This window comes from Coregonus lavaretus (assembly GCF_964263955.1).
Source record: "Coregonus lavaretus genome assembly, chromosome: 27".
NCBI classification, from domain to species: Eukaryota; Metazoa; Chordata; class Actinopteri; order Salmoniformes; family Salmonidae; genus Coregonus; species Coregonus lavaretus.
In genome coordinates this window covers 8,529,792-8,549,353 of record NC_140014.1, presented here as the reverse complement: position 1 = coordinate 8,549,353, position 19,562 = coordinate 8,529,792, and the positions used below count along the sequence as shown (strand labels likewise).

General features: G+C 41.8%; 1 protein-coding gene across 1 annotated transcript in view; it reads right to left on the bottom strand.

Annotated features, from left to right (window-relative positions):
* The window catches only part of LOC311102458 (procathepsin L-like), a 35,241-nt gene that overhangs the window by 12,600 nt on the left and 3,079 nt on the right, over nucleotides 1-19,562 (bottom strand). Inside the window, exons 2-3 of the mRNA XM_084143816.1 lie at nucleotides 15,912-16,054; nucleotides 5,709-5,906 (exon numbers count right to left, since the gene is read on the bottom strand). Coding sequence (XP_083999942.1) covers nucleotides 5,709-5,906; nucleotides 15,912-16,054 — 341 coding nt within the window. The remainder of the gene's footprint in view (nucleotides 1-5,708; nucleotides 5,907-15,911; nucleotides 16,055-19,562) is intronic.

Genomic DNA, 19,562 nt, shown 5'->3' with positions numbered 1-19,562 from the left:
CTTTAATCTGTGTTGAAGTTTTCCTTAAATCAATGCTTATGACAAATCCAGCTCCAGAACCAGCCATACAGCCAGCTGGCTAATCTTTCGAATACGGTGTAGTAAAAAAAAACCCTGCAACAACAGAAAATATCAGTTAGCTAGATAAGGTTAGCAAGATAGCTAGCTAGATAACGTAAACATGCTAGCTAGATACACTGACAGTTGACAGCTTCAAGTGGAAATCACACCCAATCACACCCAATTCGTGAATATGTATAAGTAGCCTTTGTCATTCTTCGGAGGTGGAACCTAAACTCTCTAGGACAGGAAATTAGTGGCAGGAACTTCATCTGGGGGCAGGGGGCTCCTTTAAAACTATGCAAAAAAATCTAATTTAAAGTAACTGTCCAGTGAAAATCTGATTTTTAAAAGATCATATTCTGTTTGCTCATACCCAAATAATGTTGTTGACTCGTCTTTTACCTGTAGTATTGGCCAAATCATAAATTAAAGAAAAACACCATCTCAAACTAAATTTGCTTGCATAATGACATCATCCTCTTTGGCCGAAACAGGCCCGTATGATTGGTCCAGCAGCCTTTTCCTTTTTATCCAAAATTCTCAGATGGGGAGAAGGATCCTTCTCGAGACTAGGGGAGACATGGGCTCAGGACTCACTGCACAAAAGCAAGCTAGCTAGCAAGCCAAGCAGTCCACAGCTGATGTTAGCAAAAAGGACAAAGCCAATGCAACAACTATCTCGCAAGTCACTTCTATTTCAAACTGTGTGATTTGTAAGAGTTGGCCTGCTGGCAGTTTAGAAGCAGTTAGCTAATGTTAGTTTGTATGCTAACGTTAGCTATCGCGGCTTACATGGCTAGCTAGCTAGCCAACAAGAAAGCAATTTAAAGTAGATCCTCCACACAACAATCATTTCACCATTTCCTTGTATTTTAAATCCTGTGATTTATTGCTAAAAGTTTTATGTCAAGAGGAAACTTAGTTAGCTGTTGTTGACTAATAGAGGTAGCAGCAGCAGCTAGCTAGCTAGCTTCACAGCTAGTTAGGTAGCTAACAAAGCAAAGGATAGAAACAACTAATGCTTGTGAAATATTCCTTCTGCATATATTTGCTGTTGTAGTAAGGTGCCCTAGTAGTTCCATCATGCATTTCCAAATCCTGAATCCATCAATACTATTTAGTGTGGAAGCTAATTTGAATATCCAAGTGTATTCGCATCTCATTGGCTGAGCTGTCAAATCAGTTTTTTTACCACTATATGCCCAAACCACTCTGTTGTTTCCCAACAGGCCAAGCAGGGCCACATATAACGTTTATTTTTAACACCCTTAATTATACAAATGTTTTGGAAGGACATCTATTTAATTCATATCTAAATTCATTTGAGGTAATATTTCATAAAAAATCTTGAACACTGGATGGAAACTTTAAGACCACTTTCTGAAAAATCTAATTTAAGAATTCTGGAGTCTTTGAATGCACTTCCAATGTCTCCATGGTGTGTGTTTCTCTGTCTGTTTATAAAGAAGGTCCCTGTGTAGGTTGCCTTCACAAAGATGGAGAGTTAGAGAGATGTGGCAGGGAGACATAACTGTGAAATGAAGGACACTCACATTCAAACAGTGGTGGAAAAAGTACCCAATTCTCATACTTGAATAAAAGTAAAGTTACCTTAATAGAAAATGACTCAAGTAAAAGTGAAAGTCATCCAGTAAAATACTACTTGAGTAAAAGTCCAAAAGTATTAGGTTATTAATATACTTATAAGTATACAGTGGGGGAAAAAAGTATTTAGTCAGCCACCAATTGTGCAAGTTTTCCCACTTAAAAAGATGAGAGCGGCCTGTAATTTTCATCATAGGTACACGTCAACTATGTCAGACAAATTGAGAAAAAAAAATCCAGAAAATCACATTGTAGGATTTTTAATGAATTTATTTGCAAATTATGGTGGAAAATAAGTATTTGGTCACCTACAAACAAGCAAGATTTCTGGCTCTCACAGACCTGTAACTTCTTCTTTAAGAGGCTCCTCTGTCCTCCACTCGTTACCTGTATTAATGGCACCTGTTTGAACTTGTTATCAGTATAAAAGACACCTGTCCACAACCTCAAACAGTCACACTCCAAACTCCACTATGGCCAAGACCAAAGAGCTGTCAAAGGACACCAGAAACAAAATTGTAGACCTGCACCAGGCTGGGAAGACTGAATCTGCAATAGGTAAGCAGCTTGGTTTGAAGAAATCAACTGTGGGAGCAATTATTAGGAAATGGAAGACATACAAGACCACTGATAATCTCCCTCGATCTGGGGCTCCACGCAAGATCTCACCCCGTGGGGTCAAAATGATCACAAGAACGGTGAGCAAAAATCCCAGAACCACACGGGGGGACCTAGTGAATGACCTGCAGAGAGCTGGGACCAAAGTAACAAAGCCTACCATCAGTAACACACTACGCTGCCAGGGACTCAAATCCTGCAGTGCCAGACGTGTCCCCCTGCTTAAGCCAGTACATGTCCAGACCCGTCTGAAGTTTGTTAGAGTGCATTTGGATGATCCAGAAGAGGATTGGGAGAATGTCATTTGGTCAGATGAAACCATAATAGAACCTTTTGGTAAAAACTCAACTCGTCTTGTTTGGAGGACAAAGAATGCTGAGTTGCATCCAAAGAACACCATACCTACTGTGAAGCATGGGGGTGGAAACATCATGCTTTGGGGCTGTTTTTCTGCAAAGGGACCAAGACGACTGATCCGTGTAAAGGAAAGAATGAATGGGGCCATGTATTGTGAGATTTTGAGTGAAAACCTCCTTCCATCAGCAAGGGCATTGAAGATGAAACGTGGCTGGGTCTTTCAGCATGACAATGATCCCAAACACACCGCCCGGGCAATGAAGGAGTGGCTTCGTAAGAAGCATTTCAAGGTCCTGGAGTGGCCAAGCCAGTCTCCAGATCTCAACCCCATAGAAAATCTTTGGAGGGAGTTGAAAGTCTGTGTTGCCCAGCGACAGCCCCAAAACATCACTGCTCTAGAGGAGATCTGCATGGAGGAATGGGCCAAAATACCTGCAACAGTGTGTGAAAACCTTGTGAAGACTTACAGAAAACGTTTGACCTGTGTCATTGCCAACAAAGGGTATATAACAAAGTATTGAGAAATGTTTGTTATTGACCAAATACTTATTTTCCACCATAATTTGCAAATAAATTCATTAAAAATCCTACAATGTGATTTTCTGGATTTCTTTTTCTCATTTTGTCTGTCATAGTTGACGTGTACCTATGATGAAAATTACAGGCCTCTCTCATCTTTTTAAGTGGGAGAACTTGCACAATTGTTGGCTGACTAAATACTTTTTTCCCCCACTGTATATATATAAGTATCAAAAATAAATGTAATTGCTCAAATATACTTAAGTATCAAAAGTAAAAGTATAAATAATTTCAAATTCCTTATATTAAGCAAACCAGATGGCACGATTTATTTTTTATTTTTTTATGGATAGCCAGCAGCACACCCCAACACTCAGACATCATTTATAAATGAAGCATTTGTGTTTAGTGAGTCCGCCAGATCAGAGGCAGTAGGGGTGACCAGAGAGGTTCTCTTGATAAGTGCATGAATTGGACCATTTTCCTGTCCTGCTAAGCATTCAAAATGTAACGAGTACTTCTGGGTGTCAGGGAAAATGTATGGAGTAAAAAGTACATTATTTTCATTAAGAATGTAGTGGAGTAAAAGTAAAAGATGTCAAAAAATATAAATGGTAAAGTAAAGTACTGCTACCGCAAAAAACTACTTAAGTAGTACTTTCAAGTTTTTTTTACTTAAGTACTTTACACCACTGCATTCAAATAGATGTTCCTATGCATAATTTTAGGGCCACAGCCCACAATGTTTGGAAAACAGCCGAATACAAAAATGTAAACATTTACAGACTGGGGATATAAGATACACCACCCAAACACACACTCATTATTGTTTCGCTCTCACCACACAAACAGAATACATTATACATACACTACCAGTCAAAAGTTTGGACATACCTACTCATTCAAGGGTTTTCTTTATTTTTGGTATGAAATAACATGTATGGAATCATGTAGTAACCAAAAAAGTGTTAAACAAATCAAAATGTATTTTATATTTGAGATTCTTCAAATAGCCACCCTTTGCCTTGATGACAGCTTTGCATTCTCTTGGCATTCTCTCAACCAGCTTCATGAGGTAGTCACCTGGAATGCATTTCAATTAACAGGTGTGCCTTCTTAAAAGTTAATTTGTGAAATTTCTTTCCTTCTTAATTCGTTTGAGCCAATCAGTTGTGTTGTGACAAGGTGTGTGTGTGTGGGGGGGGGGGGGGGGGGGCATACAGAAGTTAGCCCTATTTGGTAAAAGACCAAGTCCATATTATGCCAAGAACAGCTCAAATAAGCAAAGAGAAATGACAGTCCATCATTACTTTAAGACATGAAGGTCAGTCAATACAGAACATTTAAAGAACTTTGAAAGTTTCTTCAAGTGCAGTCGCAAAAATCATCAAGCGCTATGATGAAACTGGCTCTCATGAGGACCGCCACAGGAATGGAAGACCCAGAGTTACCTCTGCTGCAGGGGATAAGTTCATTAGAGTTACCATCCTCAGAAATTGCAGCCCAAATAAATGCTTCACAGAGTTCAAGTCACAGACACAGCTCAACATCAACTGTTCAGATGGGACTGTGTGAATCAGGCCTTCATGGTCATGTTGCTGCAAAGAAACCACTACTAAAGGACACCAATAAGAAGAAAATACCTGCTTGGGCCAAGAAACACGAGCAATGGACATTAGACCGGTGGAAATTTGTCCTTTTGTCTGGAGTCCAAATTTGAGATTTTTGGTTCCAACCGCCGTGGCTTTGTGAGACACGGTGTGTGTGAACGGATGATCTCCGCATGTGTATTTCCCACCGTAAATCATGGAGGAGGTGGCGTTATGGTGTGGGGATGCTTTGCTGGTGACACTGTCTGTGATGTATTTAGAATTCAAGGCATACTTAACCAGCATGGCTACCACAGCATTCTGCAGTGATACGCCATCCCATCTGGTTTGCGCTTGGTGGGACCATCATTTGTTTTTCAACAGGACAAAGACCCAACACACCTCCAGGCTGTGTAAGGCTATTTTACCAAGAAGGAGAGTGATGGAGTGCTGCATCAGATGACCTGGCCTCCACAATCCCCTGACCTCAACCCAATTGAGATGGTTTGGGATGAGTCTGACGGCAGAGTGAAGGAAAAGCAGCCAACAAGTGCTCAGCATATGTGGGACTCCTTCAAGACTGTTGGAAAGGCATTCCAGGTGAAGCTGGTTGAGAGAATGCCAAGAGTGTGCAAAGCTGTCGTCAAGGCAAAGGGTGGCTATTTGAAGAATCTAAAATGTAAAATATATTTTGATTTGTTTAACACTTTTTTGGCTACTGCATTATTCAATATGTGCTATTTCATAGTTTTGATGTCTTTACCATTATTAGACAATGTAGAAAATAGTAAAAAATAAAGAAAAACCCTTGAATGATTAGGTGTGTCTAAACCTTTGACTGGTACTGTAGGTAAATGAGTAGAACAGGCCGAGCAATTACTCAACTACGTCTAAGTAGAGCAGAGTCTATGCTGTAGTTCATTCACTCTCTTAACCCCTTCCCTCTCCCTCTCTTACCGTGCTGAAAGCCCAGCAGGAGCCGCAATCCTTCTGGTCCTTGATGGGGGTGACATAGCCCTTGTCCCTCCAGTCCACTGTGGTGGGCAGGTCGTTGTCCCCGAGCATTGGTAAGAAGGTAGAGCCACCGCGGGGCTTGGAGGCATTGAAGGAGCCCAGGCAGCGCTGGGAGATGACGCGTCTGTACTCCTCGTCTTCCTGTGATAGCAGAACAATAGACATACACTGAGTGTATAAAACATTAGGAATACCTGCTCTTTCCATGACATAGACTGTCCATGTGAATCCAAGCCGCATACAAACATGGTCTCTTTCTTGAGTAAGGCAGCTCCAAAATGCAGGTGTTTCAGCCTAGCTCAGTGCTTTCTGTGGTGGCGGGGCAGCCAGCGGAATATACAGAGCGTAGGTGTTGGTAATCTTCTCTAGTTGCACCGTGATTGGCTCAGTGGTCTATCACTCATGGGGACACTACGTCACCGCAGAATCTACAGGGAGATCCAGGCAGTTCAAGCCCCCTTGGGTGCTGTCATAGATTTACCTTAGAAGTGCACATCCAAAAAGGCTCAAGGTCATTGGCCACAGATAAAATGACGTCAAATCTCGTTATATCTACCATAGCTTTGGTTGGTAGATATAACGAGTCATCATCATGAATCACGTCGACAGTCTACTGGCAAATCATTTTCAATCCTTGTCATATGAAGATAAATTATAGATAAAAGGTATCGGTGCTCATCGGCCATTGGACATAAACATTACACAACAAGTCGGAAATCACAAATTCAACAATGAGTGGTTTGGAAGGAATCAGTGGCTAACTGCAAGCATTGCAAAGCAATCACTATTTTGCTTCCCTTGCCTACTATTCGGTGGAGAGGGTGTGTGGTCCAAGTCTGGGTTTAAGGATTTAAAACATCTGTCTGAAATGGTCTCTTTTCCAAGCTTAAAAGGATAAACATTCACTCGCAACACAATGGGCCAGAAAAGGTTGAATACATTGGCCATGCTGTCAATTCAGCATGACTTCTGCCGCATTCAAAACAACTGGAATGTCAGAACTGGGAAATCTCAGACCAGTGTGTTCAAGACAACTTGGAACTCTGAAAAAAACGAGCTCCAACTGGGATAATACGTTTTGAACGGTCATCCAACTCGGAATTCCAAGCCTGGAACTCAGGACTCATTCTAGAGCTTGACCTGAAGATCACTGACGTCATGATTCAACCTTTTTTCAGAGTTCCCAGTTGTCTTGAAAGCACCTTTGATGACAGCATTTTCCCACAAGAAGGACCGCATTGCCACCTTCCTGTTCAAGTGAGCACAGCACAACAACGATGAGTCTTGTATGCTGCTGCATAAATTAGCTCATGTGCTTTTCTTCAGAAGGAGGGGATACTATATAATGTTGTTGGGTCTGTAACAATGTTTGCCAGTGACAGTCTCTTCCCATTCAAATATTTGTTTTCAACAAAAAGTTCAGTAATAGACCCATGTAATTCCAGTTGATATTGCGACGGTTGTTTTGTTTGCGCAATTCACTGTCTGTGTGTTGGTATATTGTCTATAAAAGTGGATCCTCGTGATTGTATTTTCCTTCCTTTTTAGACCACATAGGCTTAATAAAATACTTCAAATGGTAGGCTAACTGTCTCTCTCTCTCTCTCTCTCTCTCTCTCTCTCTCTCTCTCTCTCTCTCTCTCTCTCTCTCTCTCTCTCTCTCTCTCTCTCTCTCTCTCTCTCTCTCTCTCTCTCTCTCTCTCTCTTCTCTCTCTCTCCCTCTCTCTTTCTGTGTTGACTTAAAGAAGAGTAAAGTTAAGGCCTCAACATCATGCTAAATTTATATGAACTAACATCTATCTGAATTTCTGTCGGTGTCCATTTTGAAAGTACGAACGAATAGGCCTACCTCGTCACAGCTCTTTTGCTTGCACTTGGTTATACTTAGAGCTAAGTGTTAATGATATAATAACAAACATTATGAATTTACTGAACATAAATGTAATAATGTTTGTGTATGGTTCAAAAGTCAAAACTCATGTTGGCGTTCTTTATTATTGAAGGACAATGCGGTTCTTCTCGACTTACAAAAATCCAAAAGGAGTCAGTAGAAACCACATTTATTTAAGCAAGTCAGCCATATCAGCTATGGTGCTAAAAAGTTAGTAAATGAGGCTGAGTGAACTAAAGCTTCACTGTCGGGACAGCTTTATGTAGGCCCTAACAGTTTGTGGGCACCGTTTGTCACAGTTATAGTGCATTAATGTATTGTTTACTGTTGTGTAGTGGCTTTGCTGACATGCATCTAAAAAATGTTTTGGAGTTTGCCCCACCAAGATTTATATGTTAAATCACCACTGCTTCTACTTGAGTAGGATATTTCAGTACTCTTTCCACCACTGAGGAGTTTTGTTAGTGAGAGAGTGACTTATTGAGGGAAAGAAGGATTGTGTGAGTGAGAGAAAGATTTTGAATGAGTGAGTGAGTGAATGTCAGCCGGCACCATGGACATGTAACAGGTAAGAGAGGGGTGAATGAGGGATTCAATGGGTGAAAGAAATAGACATGTTTATTTCTGGAGTCTGACGCATATTGAAGTCTGGCAACTTCATTGTTTATGCACTTTATTTTGTATCGTTTTGTTTTTTTATCGAGTTAACGTTTTGTAATTTTTGTGCACTCAATTAAATATTGTGATTAATTGCATTGTCTGAAAGCATTGAAAATACACTGAAAACAACCAAAATACATAACCTATAAACCTTATATCTACAGTCGTGGTCAAACGTTTTGAGAATGACACAAGTATTGGTCTTCACAAAGTTCGCTGCTTCAGTGTTATGAGATATTTTTGTCAGATGTTACTATGGTATACTGAAGTATAATTACAAGCATTCCATAAGTGTCAAAGGCTTTTATTGACAATGACATTAAGTTTATGCAAAGAGTCAATATTTGCAGTGTTGACCCTTCTTTTTCAAGACCTCTGCAATCCGCCCTGGCATGCTGTCAATTAACTTCTGGGCCACATCCTGACTGATGGCAGCCCATTCTTGCATAATCAATGCTTGAAGTATGTCAGAGTTTGTGGTTTTTGTTTGTCCACCCGCCTCTTGAGGATCGACCACAAGTTCTCAATGGGGGAGTTTCCTGGCAATGGACCCAAAATGTCTATGTTTTGTTCCCCGAGCCACTTAGTTATCACTTTTGCCTTATGGCAAGGTGCTCCATCAGGCTGGAAAAGGCATTGGTCGTCACCAAACTGTTCTTGGATGGTTGGGAGAAGTTGCTCTCGGAGGATGTGTTGGTACCATTCTTTATTCATGGCTGTGTTCTTAGGCAAAATTGTGAGTGAGCCCACTCCCTTGGCTGAGAAGCAACCCCACACATGAATGGTCTCAGGATGCTTTACTGTTGGCATGACACAGGACTGATGGTGGCGCTCACCTTGTCTTCTCCGGACAAGCTTTTTTCCGGATGCCCCAAACAATCGGAAAAGGGATTCATCAGAGAAAATGACCCAGTCCTTAGCAGTCCAATCCCTGTACCTTTTGCAGAATACCAGTCTGTCCCTGATGTTTTTCCTGGAGAGAAGTGGCTTCTTTGCTGCCCTTCTTGACACCAGGCCATCCTCCAAAAGTCTTCGCCTCACTGTGCGTGCAGATGCACTCACACCTGCCTGCTGCCATTCCTGAGGAAGCTCTGCACTGGTGGTGCCCCGATCCCGCAGCTGAATCAACTTTAGGAGATGGTCCTGGCACTTGCTGGAATTTCTTGGGCGCCCTGACATCTTCTTCACAACAATTGATCCTCTCTCCTTGAAGTTCTTGATGATCCGATAAATGGTTGATTTAGGTGCAATCTTACTAGTAGCAATATCTTGCCTGTGAAGCCCTTTTTGTGCAAATCAATGATGACGGCACGTGTTTTCTTGCAGGTAACCATGGTTAACAGAGAAAGAACAATGATTTCAAGCACCACCCTCCTTTTAAAGCTTCCAGTCTGTTATTCTAACTCAATCAGCATGACAGAGTGATCTCCAGCCTTGTCCTCGTCAACACGCTCACCTGTGTTAACGAGAGAATCACTGATATGATGGCAGCTGGTCCTTTTGTGGCAGGGCTGAAATGCAGTGGAAATGTTTTTTTGGGATTAAGTTCATTTTCATGGCAAAGAGGGACTTTGCAATTAATTGCAATTCATCTGATCACTCTCAATGACATTCTGGAGTTTATGCAAATTGCCATCATCAAAACTGAGGCAGCAGACTTTGTGAAAATTAGTATTTGTGTCATTCTCAAAACTTTTGACAACGACTGTAAAATGCGATGTAAAAACAAGTTGACATTGAGGTTACAGAAAGTGTGCTTTCTCAATGTACCTAATTTTGCTAACCATTACCTTAGACAAAATCAAGATGTAAATATTCTTGTGATGTTTTTTTATATGAAAAACCTTAAAGGAAAAATCCAGTCAAAAATGATATACTACAGTTGAAGTCGGATGTTTACATACACCTTAATACATTTAAACTCAGTTTTTCACAATTCCTGACATTTAATCCTAGTAAAAATTCCCTGTCTTAGGTCAGTTAGGATCACCACTTTATTTTAAGAATGTGAAATGTCATAATAATAGTAGAGAGAATTATTTATTTCAGCTTTTATTTCTTTCATCACATTCCCAGTGGGTCAGAAGTTTACATACACTCAATTAGTATTTGGTAGCATTGCCTTTAAATTGTTTAACTTGGGTCAAAACGTTTCGGGTAGCCTTCCACAAGCTTCCCACAATAAGTTGGGTGAATTTTGGCCCATTCCACCTGACAGAGCTGGTGTAACTGAGTCAGGTTTGTAGGCCTCCTTGCTCGCGCACGCATTTTCAGTTCTGACCACAAATGTTCTATAGGATTGAGGTCAGGGCTTTGTGATGGCCACTCCAATACCTTGACTTTGTTGTCCTGAAGCCATTTTGCCACAACTTTGGAAGTATGCTTGGGGTCATTGTCCATTTGGAAGACCCATTTGCGACCAAGCTTTAACTTCCTGACTGATGTCTTGAGATGTTGCTTCAATATATCCACATAATTTTCCTTCCTCATGATGCCATCTATTTTGTGAAGTGCACCAGTCCCTCCTGCAGAAAAGCACCCCCACAGCATGATGCTGCCACCCCCGTGCTTCACGGTTGGGATGGTGTTCTTCAGCTTGCAAGCATTCCCCTTTTTCCTCCAAACATAACGATGGTCATTATGGCCAGACAGTTCTATTTTTGTTTCATCAGACCAGAGGACATTTCTCCAAAAAGTACGATATTTGTCCCCATGTGCAGTTGCAAACCGTAGTCTGGCTTTTTATGGTGGTTTTGGAGCAGTGGCTTGTTGAGCGGCCTTTCAGGTTATGTCGATATAGGACTCGTTTTACTGTGGATATAGATACTTTTGTACCTGTTTCCTCCAGCATCTTCACAAGGTCCTTTGCTGTTGTTCTGGGATTGATTTGCACTTTTCGTACCAAAGTACGTTCATCTCTAGGAGACAGAACGCGTCTCCTTCCTGAGCGGTATGATGGCTGTGTGGTCCCATGGTGTTTATACTTCCGTACTATTGTTTGTACAGATGAACATGGTACCTTCAGGCGTTTGGAAATTGCTCCCAAGGATGAACCAGACTTGTGGAGGACCCAAAAAAAATTTCGGAGGTCTTGGATGATTTATTTTGATTTTCCCACGATGTCAAGCAAAGAGGCACTGAGTTTGAAGGTAGGCCTTGAAATACATCAACATGTACACCTCCAATTGACTCAAATTATGTCAATTAGCCTATCAGAAGCTTCTAAAGCCATGACATCATTTTCTGGAATTTTCCAAGCTGTTTAAAGGCACAGTCAACTTAATGTATGTAAACTTCCGACTTCAAAAGTTTGGACACATCTACTCATTCAAGGGTTTTTCTTTATTTTTACTATTTTTTACATTGTATAATAATAGTGAGAACATCAAAACTATTAAATAACACATATGGAATCATGTAGTAACCAAAGTGTTAAACAAATCAAAATATATTTTATATTTGAGATTCTTCAAATAGCCACCCTTTGCCTTGATGACAGCTTTGCACACTCTTGGCATTCTCTCAACCAGCTTCATGAGGTAGTCACCTGGAATGCAGGGTGACTACCCTATTTGGTAAAAGACCAAGTCCATATTATGCCAAGAACAGCTCAAATAAGCAAAGAGAAACGACAGTCCTTCATTACTTTAAGACATGAAGGTCAGTCAATACGGAACATTTCAAGAACTTTGAAAGTTTCTTCAAGTGCAGTCGCAAAAACCAGCATGAGCTATGATGAAACTGGCTCTCATGAGAACGGCCACAGGAATAGAAGACCCAGAGTTACCTCTGCTGCAGAGGATACGTTCATTAGATTTACCAGCGTCAGAAATCTTAGCCCAAATAAATGCTTAACAGAGTTCAAGTCACAGACACAACTCAACATCAACTGTTCAGAGGGGACTGTGTAAATCAGGCCTTCATGGTCGAATTGCTGCAAAGAAACCACTACTAAAGGACACCAATAAGAAGAAAAGACCTGCTTGGGCCAAGAAACACGAGCAATGGACATTAGACCGGTGGAAATGTGTCCTTTGGTCTGGAGTCCAAATGTGAGATTTTTGGTTCCAACTGCCGTGTCTTTGTGAGACGCGGTGTGGGTGAACGGATGATCTCTGCATGTGTAGTTCCTAGCGTAAAGCATGGATGAGGAGGTGTTATGGTGTGGGGGTGCTTTGCTGGTGACACTGTCTGTGATTTATTTAGAATTCAAGGCACACTTAACCAGCATGGCTACCACAGCATTCTGCAGCGATACTCTATCCCATCTGGTTTGGGCTTAGTGGGACTATCATTTGTTTTCCAACAGGACAATGACCCAACACTCTTCCAGGCTGTGTAAGGGTTATTTTACCAAGAAGGAGAGTGATGGAGTGCTGCATCAGATGACCTGGCCTCCACAATCCCCCGACCTCAACCCTGTTGAGATGGTTTGGGATGAGTCGGACGGCAGAGTGAAGGAAAAGCAGCCAACAAGTGCTCAGCATATGTGGGAACTCCTTCAAGACTGTTTGAAAAGTATTCAAGGAGAGCTGGTTGAGAGAATGCCAAGAGTGTGCAAAGCTGTCATCAAGGCAAAGGGTGGGTATTTGAATAATCTCAAATATAAAATATTTTTTGATTTGTTTAACACTGTTTTGGTTAATACATAATTCCATATGTGTTATTTCATAGTTTTGATGTCTTCACTATTATTCTACATTGTAGAAAATAGTAAAAATAAAGAAAAACCCTTGAATGAGTAGGTGTGTCCAAACTTTTGACTGGTACTGTATATCGAAATTGAGCTCAGGTGCATCCTGTTTCCATTGATCCTCTTTGAGATGTTTCTACAACTTGATTGGAATCCACCTGTGGTAAATTCAACTGATTGGACATGATTTGGAAAGCCACACACCTGTCTATATAAGGTCCCAGAGTTGACAGTGCATGTTAGAGCAAAAACCAAGCCATGAGGTCGAAGGAATTGTCCGTACAACTCCGATACAGGATTGTGTCAAGGCACAGATCTGGGGAAGGGTCCCAAAAAATGTCTGCAGCACTGAGGGTCCCCAAGAACACAGTGGCTCCATCATTTTTAAATGGAAGCAGTTTGGAACCATCAAGACTCTTCCTAGAGCTGGCCGCCCAGCCAAATTGAGCAATCAGGGGAGAAGGGCCTTGGTCAGGGAGGTGACCAAGAACCCGATGGTCACTCTGACAGAGCCCCAGAGTTCCTCTGTGGAGATGGGAGAACCTTCCAGAAGGACAACCATCTCTGCAGCACTCCACCAATCAGGCCTTTATGGTAGTAGCCAGACGGAAGCCACTCATTTACATTTACATTTTAGTCATTTAGCAGACTCCTCAGTAAAAGTCACGACAGCCCGCTTGGAGTTTGCCAAAAGGCACCTAAAGGACTCTCAGACCATGAGAAACAAGATTCTCTGGTCTGATGAAGCCAAAATTGAACTCTTTGGCCTGAATGCCAAGCGTTGCGTCTGGAGGAAACAAGGCACCGCTCATCACCTGGCCAATACCATCCCTACGGTGAAGCATGGTGGTGGCAGCATCATGCTGTGGGGATGTTTTTCAGCGGCAGGGATTGGGATACTAGTCAGGATCGAGGGAAAGATTAATGGAGCAAAGTACAGAGAGATCCTTGATGAAAACCTGCTCCAGAGCGCTCAGGACCTCAGACTGGGGGCGAAGGTTTACCTTCCAACAGGACAACGAACCTTAGCATACAGTCAAGACAACGCAGGAGTGGCTTCGGCACAAGTCTCTGAATGTCCTTGAGTAGCTCAGCCAGAGCCCGGACTTGAACCCGATTGAACATCTCTGGAGAGACCTGAAAATAGCTGTGGAGTGACGCTCCCCATCCAACCTGACAGAGCTTGAGAGGATCTGCAGAGAAGAATGGGAGAAACTCACCAAATACAGGTGTGCCAAGCTTGTAGCGTCATACCCAAGAAGACTCGAGGCTGTAATCGTTGCCAAAGGTGCTTCAACAAAGTACTGAGTAAAGGGTCTGAATACTTATGTAAATGAGGTCTTTCTTTCTTTTTCTTTCTTTTTTGTGTGTGCAAAAATGTAAATAAAACTGCTTTTCCTTTATCATTATGTGGTATTGAGGAACAAACCCAATTCAATCAATTTTAGAAAAAGGCTGTAATGTAACCATTTCTGTATGGACCACACTTTGTGCATGGGGGCATTGTCATGCTGAAACAGGAAAGGGCCTTCCCCAAACTGTTGCCATAAAGTTGGAAGCACAGAATCGTTTAGAATGTAATTGTATGCTGTAGCATTAAGATTTCCCTTCACTGGAACTAAGGGGCCTAGCCCGAACCATGAAAAACAGCCCCAGACCATTATTCCTCCTCCACCAAACTTTACAGTTAGCACTATGCATTCGGGCAGGTAGTGTTCTCCTGGCATCCGCCAAACCCAGATTTGTCCGACGGACTGCCAGATGGTGATGGTGAAGCATGATTCATCACTCCAGATAATATGTTTCCACTATACCAGAGTCCAATGGCGGCGAGCTTTACACCACTCCAGCTGACGCTTGGCATTGCGCATGGTGAACTTAGGCTTTTGTGCGGCTGCTCGGCCATGGAAATCCATTTCATGAAGCTCCCGACTAACAGTTATTGTGCTGACGTTGCTTCCAGAGGCAGTTTGGAACTCAGTAGTGAGTGTTGCATCCCGAGGACAGACAATTTTTAAGCGCTACGCGCCTTCTGTGAGCTTTTGTGGCCTACCATTTCACGTCTTAGCCATTGTTGCTCATAGACGTTTCCATTTCACAATAACATCACTTACAGTTGACCGGGGCAGCTCTAGCAGGGCAGAAATTTGACGAACTGACTTGTTGGAAAGGTATCATCCTATGACGGTGCCATGTTGAAAGTCACTGAGCTCTTCAGTAAGGTCATTCTACTGCCAATGTTTGTCTATTAGTGGATTCGGCTATTTCAGCCACACCCGTCGCTGACAGGTGTATAAAATCGAGCACAAAGCCATGCAATCTCCATAGACAAACATTGATGATGTGGCCAGTGACACTTTGCTTCTTTAAAGTCCAATATCTTGAAAACTTGACTGCTGACATGCAAAATATTTTGGGACTGTATCAACAGTGAACTAATGAAAAAAATCCCAAAATATAGTTTTTGAGTGGATTTTCCCTTTAAATTCCTGTTCACTTTGAGGATTTGGGTAATGGGAATAATTGCGATTATTCACAGCAGATCCTGCAATTAACTTAATAAAATGTTTTAATCGTTTGACAGACCTAATTATTATTTATAATCAATGGACACAATTATTTCAGAAAGACTGAATGTATTTCCCTTGTTTTTTGGGGTATCTATCATTCTGTTGTATCTAATTATTAACTTCAGGTAGACTAGAGGATACAGAGCACAACAGGTACAGTAGCCTACATACTAACAGGCTGTTTTTATTTTCTACCAATGCTGTAACTCTGAAAAAGGGGAAGTCAAAGAGCTCCTTCTATTCTTCATTTTATCATTTTATCCTTCATGAATTTACATATATGTGAACTATTCTTCACTGTCCAATTAAAATGGCATGTGTCTAGGCCATACCATGTCAGCGAAGTAGGTCATGCCCAGGTGGTAGGACTTGATGCCCTGGTCAGCCAGCATGTTGTGGAGCAGCACCAGTTTGCGGTTGGAGATCCAGGACCTCCTGCGCTGAGCCTCCTCCACTGGAGAGCTGTAGGACTTTCCTGTAGGAGTCAAAGTCAGTTCATTCAGGACCCTATTCAGACTTGAATAATCCTTAATTGAAACAATAGCAAAGCGGGCACCCTACCTCTGTTTTAGTAAAAAGCTGAGAGATGGGCCTGGATAAATGTAACCACTCTCAAATTCATATGGATGCAAGGACTGACCATCCATGATGTCAAAATGTATGTCTATTAGTGGATTTGGCTATTTCAGCCAAAAAATATGTATGTAGCAACTAAGGATTCTAGCTTTAACATGGACTTACAGTACCAGTCAAAAGTTTGGATACACCTACTCATTCAAGGGTTTTTCTTTATTTTTACAATTTTCTACATTGTAGAATAATAGTGAAGACATCAAAACTATGAAATAACACACATGGAATCATGTAGTAACCAAAAAAGTGTTAAACAAATCTAAATATATTTTATTCTTTAAAGTAGCCACCCTTTGCCTTGATGACAGCTTTGCACACTCCTGGCATTCTCTCAACCAGCTTCATGAGGTAGTCACCTGGAATGCATTTCAATTAACAGGTGTGCCTTCTTAAAAGTTAATTTGTGGAATTTATTTCCTTCTTAATGCGTTTGAGCCAATCAGTTGTGTTGTGACAAGGTAGGGGGGGTATACAGAAGATAGCCCTATTTGGTAAAAGACCAAGTACATATTATGGCAAGAACAGCTCAAATAAGCAAAGAGAAACGACAGTCCATCATTACTTTAAGACATGAATGTCAGTGTCACGGATTCTGCCGAGACTGCCCTTCCTTCTGGTTCGGGCAGGCTGCGGCGTTCGTCGTCACCGGAATACTAGCTGCTGCCGATCTATGTTTTATGTTTCTATGTTCACCTGGTTGTTGTCTAGTGTTGCGCACCTGTTTCCCATTATTGTATTATGTCCTTCCCTATTTAACCTGTTCGCCCCGACTGTGTGTTGTGAGTGTTTGTTGCTTGTTAAGAGTGTCTTTTGTGAGCGGGTTTGCTCCTCCCTGTGTTTGGAGGTTTTGCTTGTTTCTTTACTATTCAGTAAAGTAGATTTTCATTTCATTCAGTGCACTTGACTCTGGCATACCGCATTCCACAGATATTCATGACAGTCAGTCAATACGGAACATTTCAAGAACTTTGAACGTTTCTTCAAGTGCAGTCGCAAAAACCCTCATGCGCTATGCTAAAACTTTTTGTCATGAGGACCGCCACAGGAATGGAAGACCCAGAGTTACCTCTGCTGCAGAGGATAAGTTCATTAGAGTTACCAGCCTCAGAAATTGCAACCCAAATAAATGCTTCAGATTTCAAGTCACAGACACATCTCAACATCAACTGTTCAGAGGGGACTGTGTGAAACAGGCCTTCATGGTCGAATTGCTGCAAAGAAACCACTACTAAAGGACACCAATAATAAGAAGAGACCTGCTTGGGCAAAGAAACACGAGCAATGGACATTAGACCGGTGGAAATGTGTCCTTTGGTCTGGAGTCCAAATTGGAGATGTTTGGTTCCAACCGCCGTGTCTTTGTGAGATGTGGTGTGGGTGAACGGATGATCTCCCACAGTAAAGCATGGAGGAGGAGGTGTTATGGTGTGGGGGTGCTTTGCTGGTGACACTGTCTGTGATTTATTTAGAATTCAAGGCACAGCATTCTGCAGCGATACTCTATCCCATCTGGTTTGAGCTTAGTGGGACTATCATTTGTTTTTCAACAGGACAATGACCCAACACACCTCCAGGCTGTGTAAGGGCTATTTTACCAAGAAGGAGAGTGCTGGAGTGCTGCATCTTATGACCTGGCCTCCACAATCCCCCGACCTCAACCCAATTGAGATGGTTTGAGATGAGTCAGATGGCAGAGTGACGGAAAAGCAGCCAACAAATGCTCAGCATACAGTGCCTTGCAAACGTTTTTGAAAAAAATAAATGCTAACAGCATAGGCCTACGCCTTGTTAGTTTAAGATCTTGAAATAAATGTAATGGACCTGATTATATAAAGCAATATCTAACGACACTTTAGTCCGTAATGCTACAAACAAGCTGTAAAATGCAGGGGAAAGACGTGACCGATGCATATACAGAATAATAAATATTCCAAATTGGTGAAGTGAAATGAAAAAAATAACTTCTATAAAAAAATTATACAAAATAAATAACGGAAAAGTGGTGCGTGCATATGTATTCACCCCCTTTGCTATGAAGCCCCTAAATAAGATCTGGTGCAACCAATTACCTTCAGAAGTCACGTAATTAGTTAAATAAAGTCCACCTGTGTGCAATCTAAATGTCACATGATCTGTCACATGATCTCAGTATATATACACCTGTTCTGAAAGGCCCCAGAGTCTGCAACACCACTAAGCAAGGGGCACCACGAAGCAAGCGGCACCATGAAGACCAAGGGGCTCTCCAAACAGGTCAGGGACAAAGTTGTGGAGAAGTACAGATCAGGGTTGGGTTATAAAAAAATATCAGAAACTTTGAACATCCTACGTAGCACCATTAAATTAATTATTAAAAAATTGAACGAATATGGCACCACAACAAACCTACCAAGAGATGGCCACTCACCAAAACTCACGGATCAGGCAAGGAGCGCATTAATCAGAGAGGCAACAAAGAGACCAAAGATATCCCTGAAAGAGCTGCAAAGCTCCACAGCGGAGATTGGAGTATCTGTCTATACGACCACTTTAAGCCGTACACTCCACAGAGCTGGGCTTTACAGAAGAGTGGCCAGAAAAAAGCCATTGCTTAAAGAAAAATTAAACAAATACGTTTGGTGTTTGCCAAAAGCCATGTGGGAGACTTCCCAAACATATGGAAGAAGGTACTCTGGTCAGATGAGACTAAAATTGAGCTTTTTGGCCATCAAGGAAAACGCTATGTCTGGCGCAAACCCAACACCTCTCATCATCCCGAGAACACCATCCCCACAGTGAAGCATGGTGGTGACAGCATCATGCTGTGGGGATGTTTTTCATCGGCAGGGACTGGGAAACTGGTCACAATTGAAGGAATGATGGATGGCTCTAAATACAGGGAAATTCTTGAGGGAAACCTGTTTCAGTCTTTCAGAGATTTGAGACTGGGATGGAGGTTCACCTTCCAGCAGGACAATAACCTTAAGCATACTGCTAAAGCAAAACTTGAGTGGTTTAAGGGGAAACATTTAAATGTCTTGGAATGGCCTAGTCAAAGCCCAGACCTCAGTCCAATTGAGAATCTGTGGTATGACTTAAAGATTGCTGTACATCAGCGGAACCCATCCAACTTGAAGGAGCTGGAGCAGTTTCGCCTTGAAGAATGTGCAGAAATCCCAGTGGTTAGATGTGCCAAGCTCATAGAGACATACCCCGAGAGACTTGCAGGTGTAGCTGCTGCAAAAGGTGGCTTTACAAAGTATTGACTTTGGGTGGGTGAATAGTTATGCACTCTCAAGTTTTCTGTTTTTTTGTCTTATTTCTTGTATGTTTCACACCCAAAAATATTTTGCATCTTTAAAGTGGTAGGC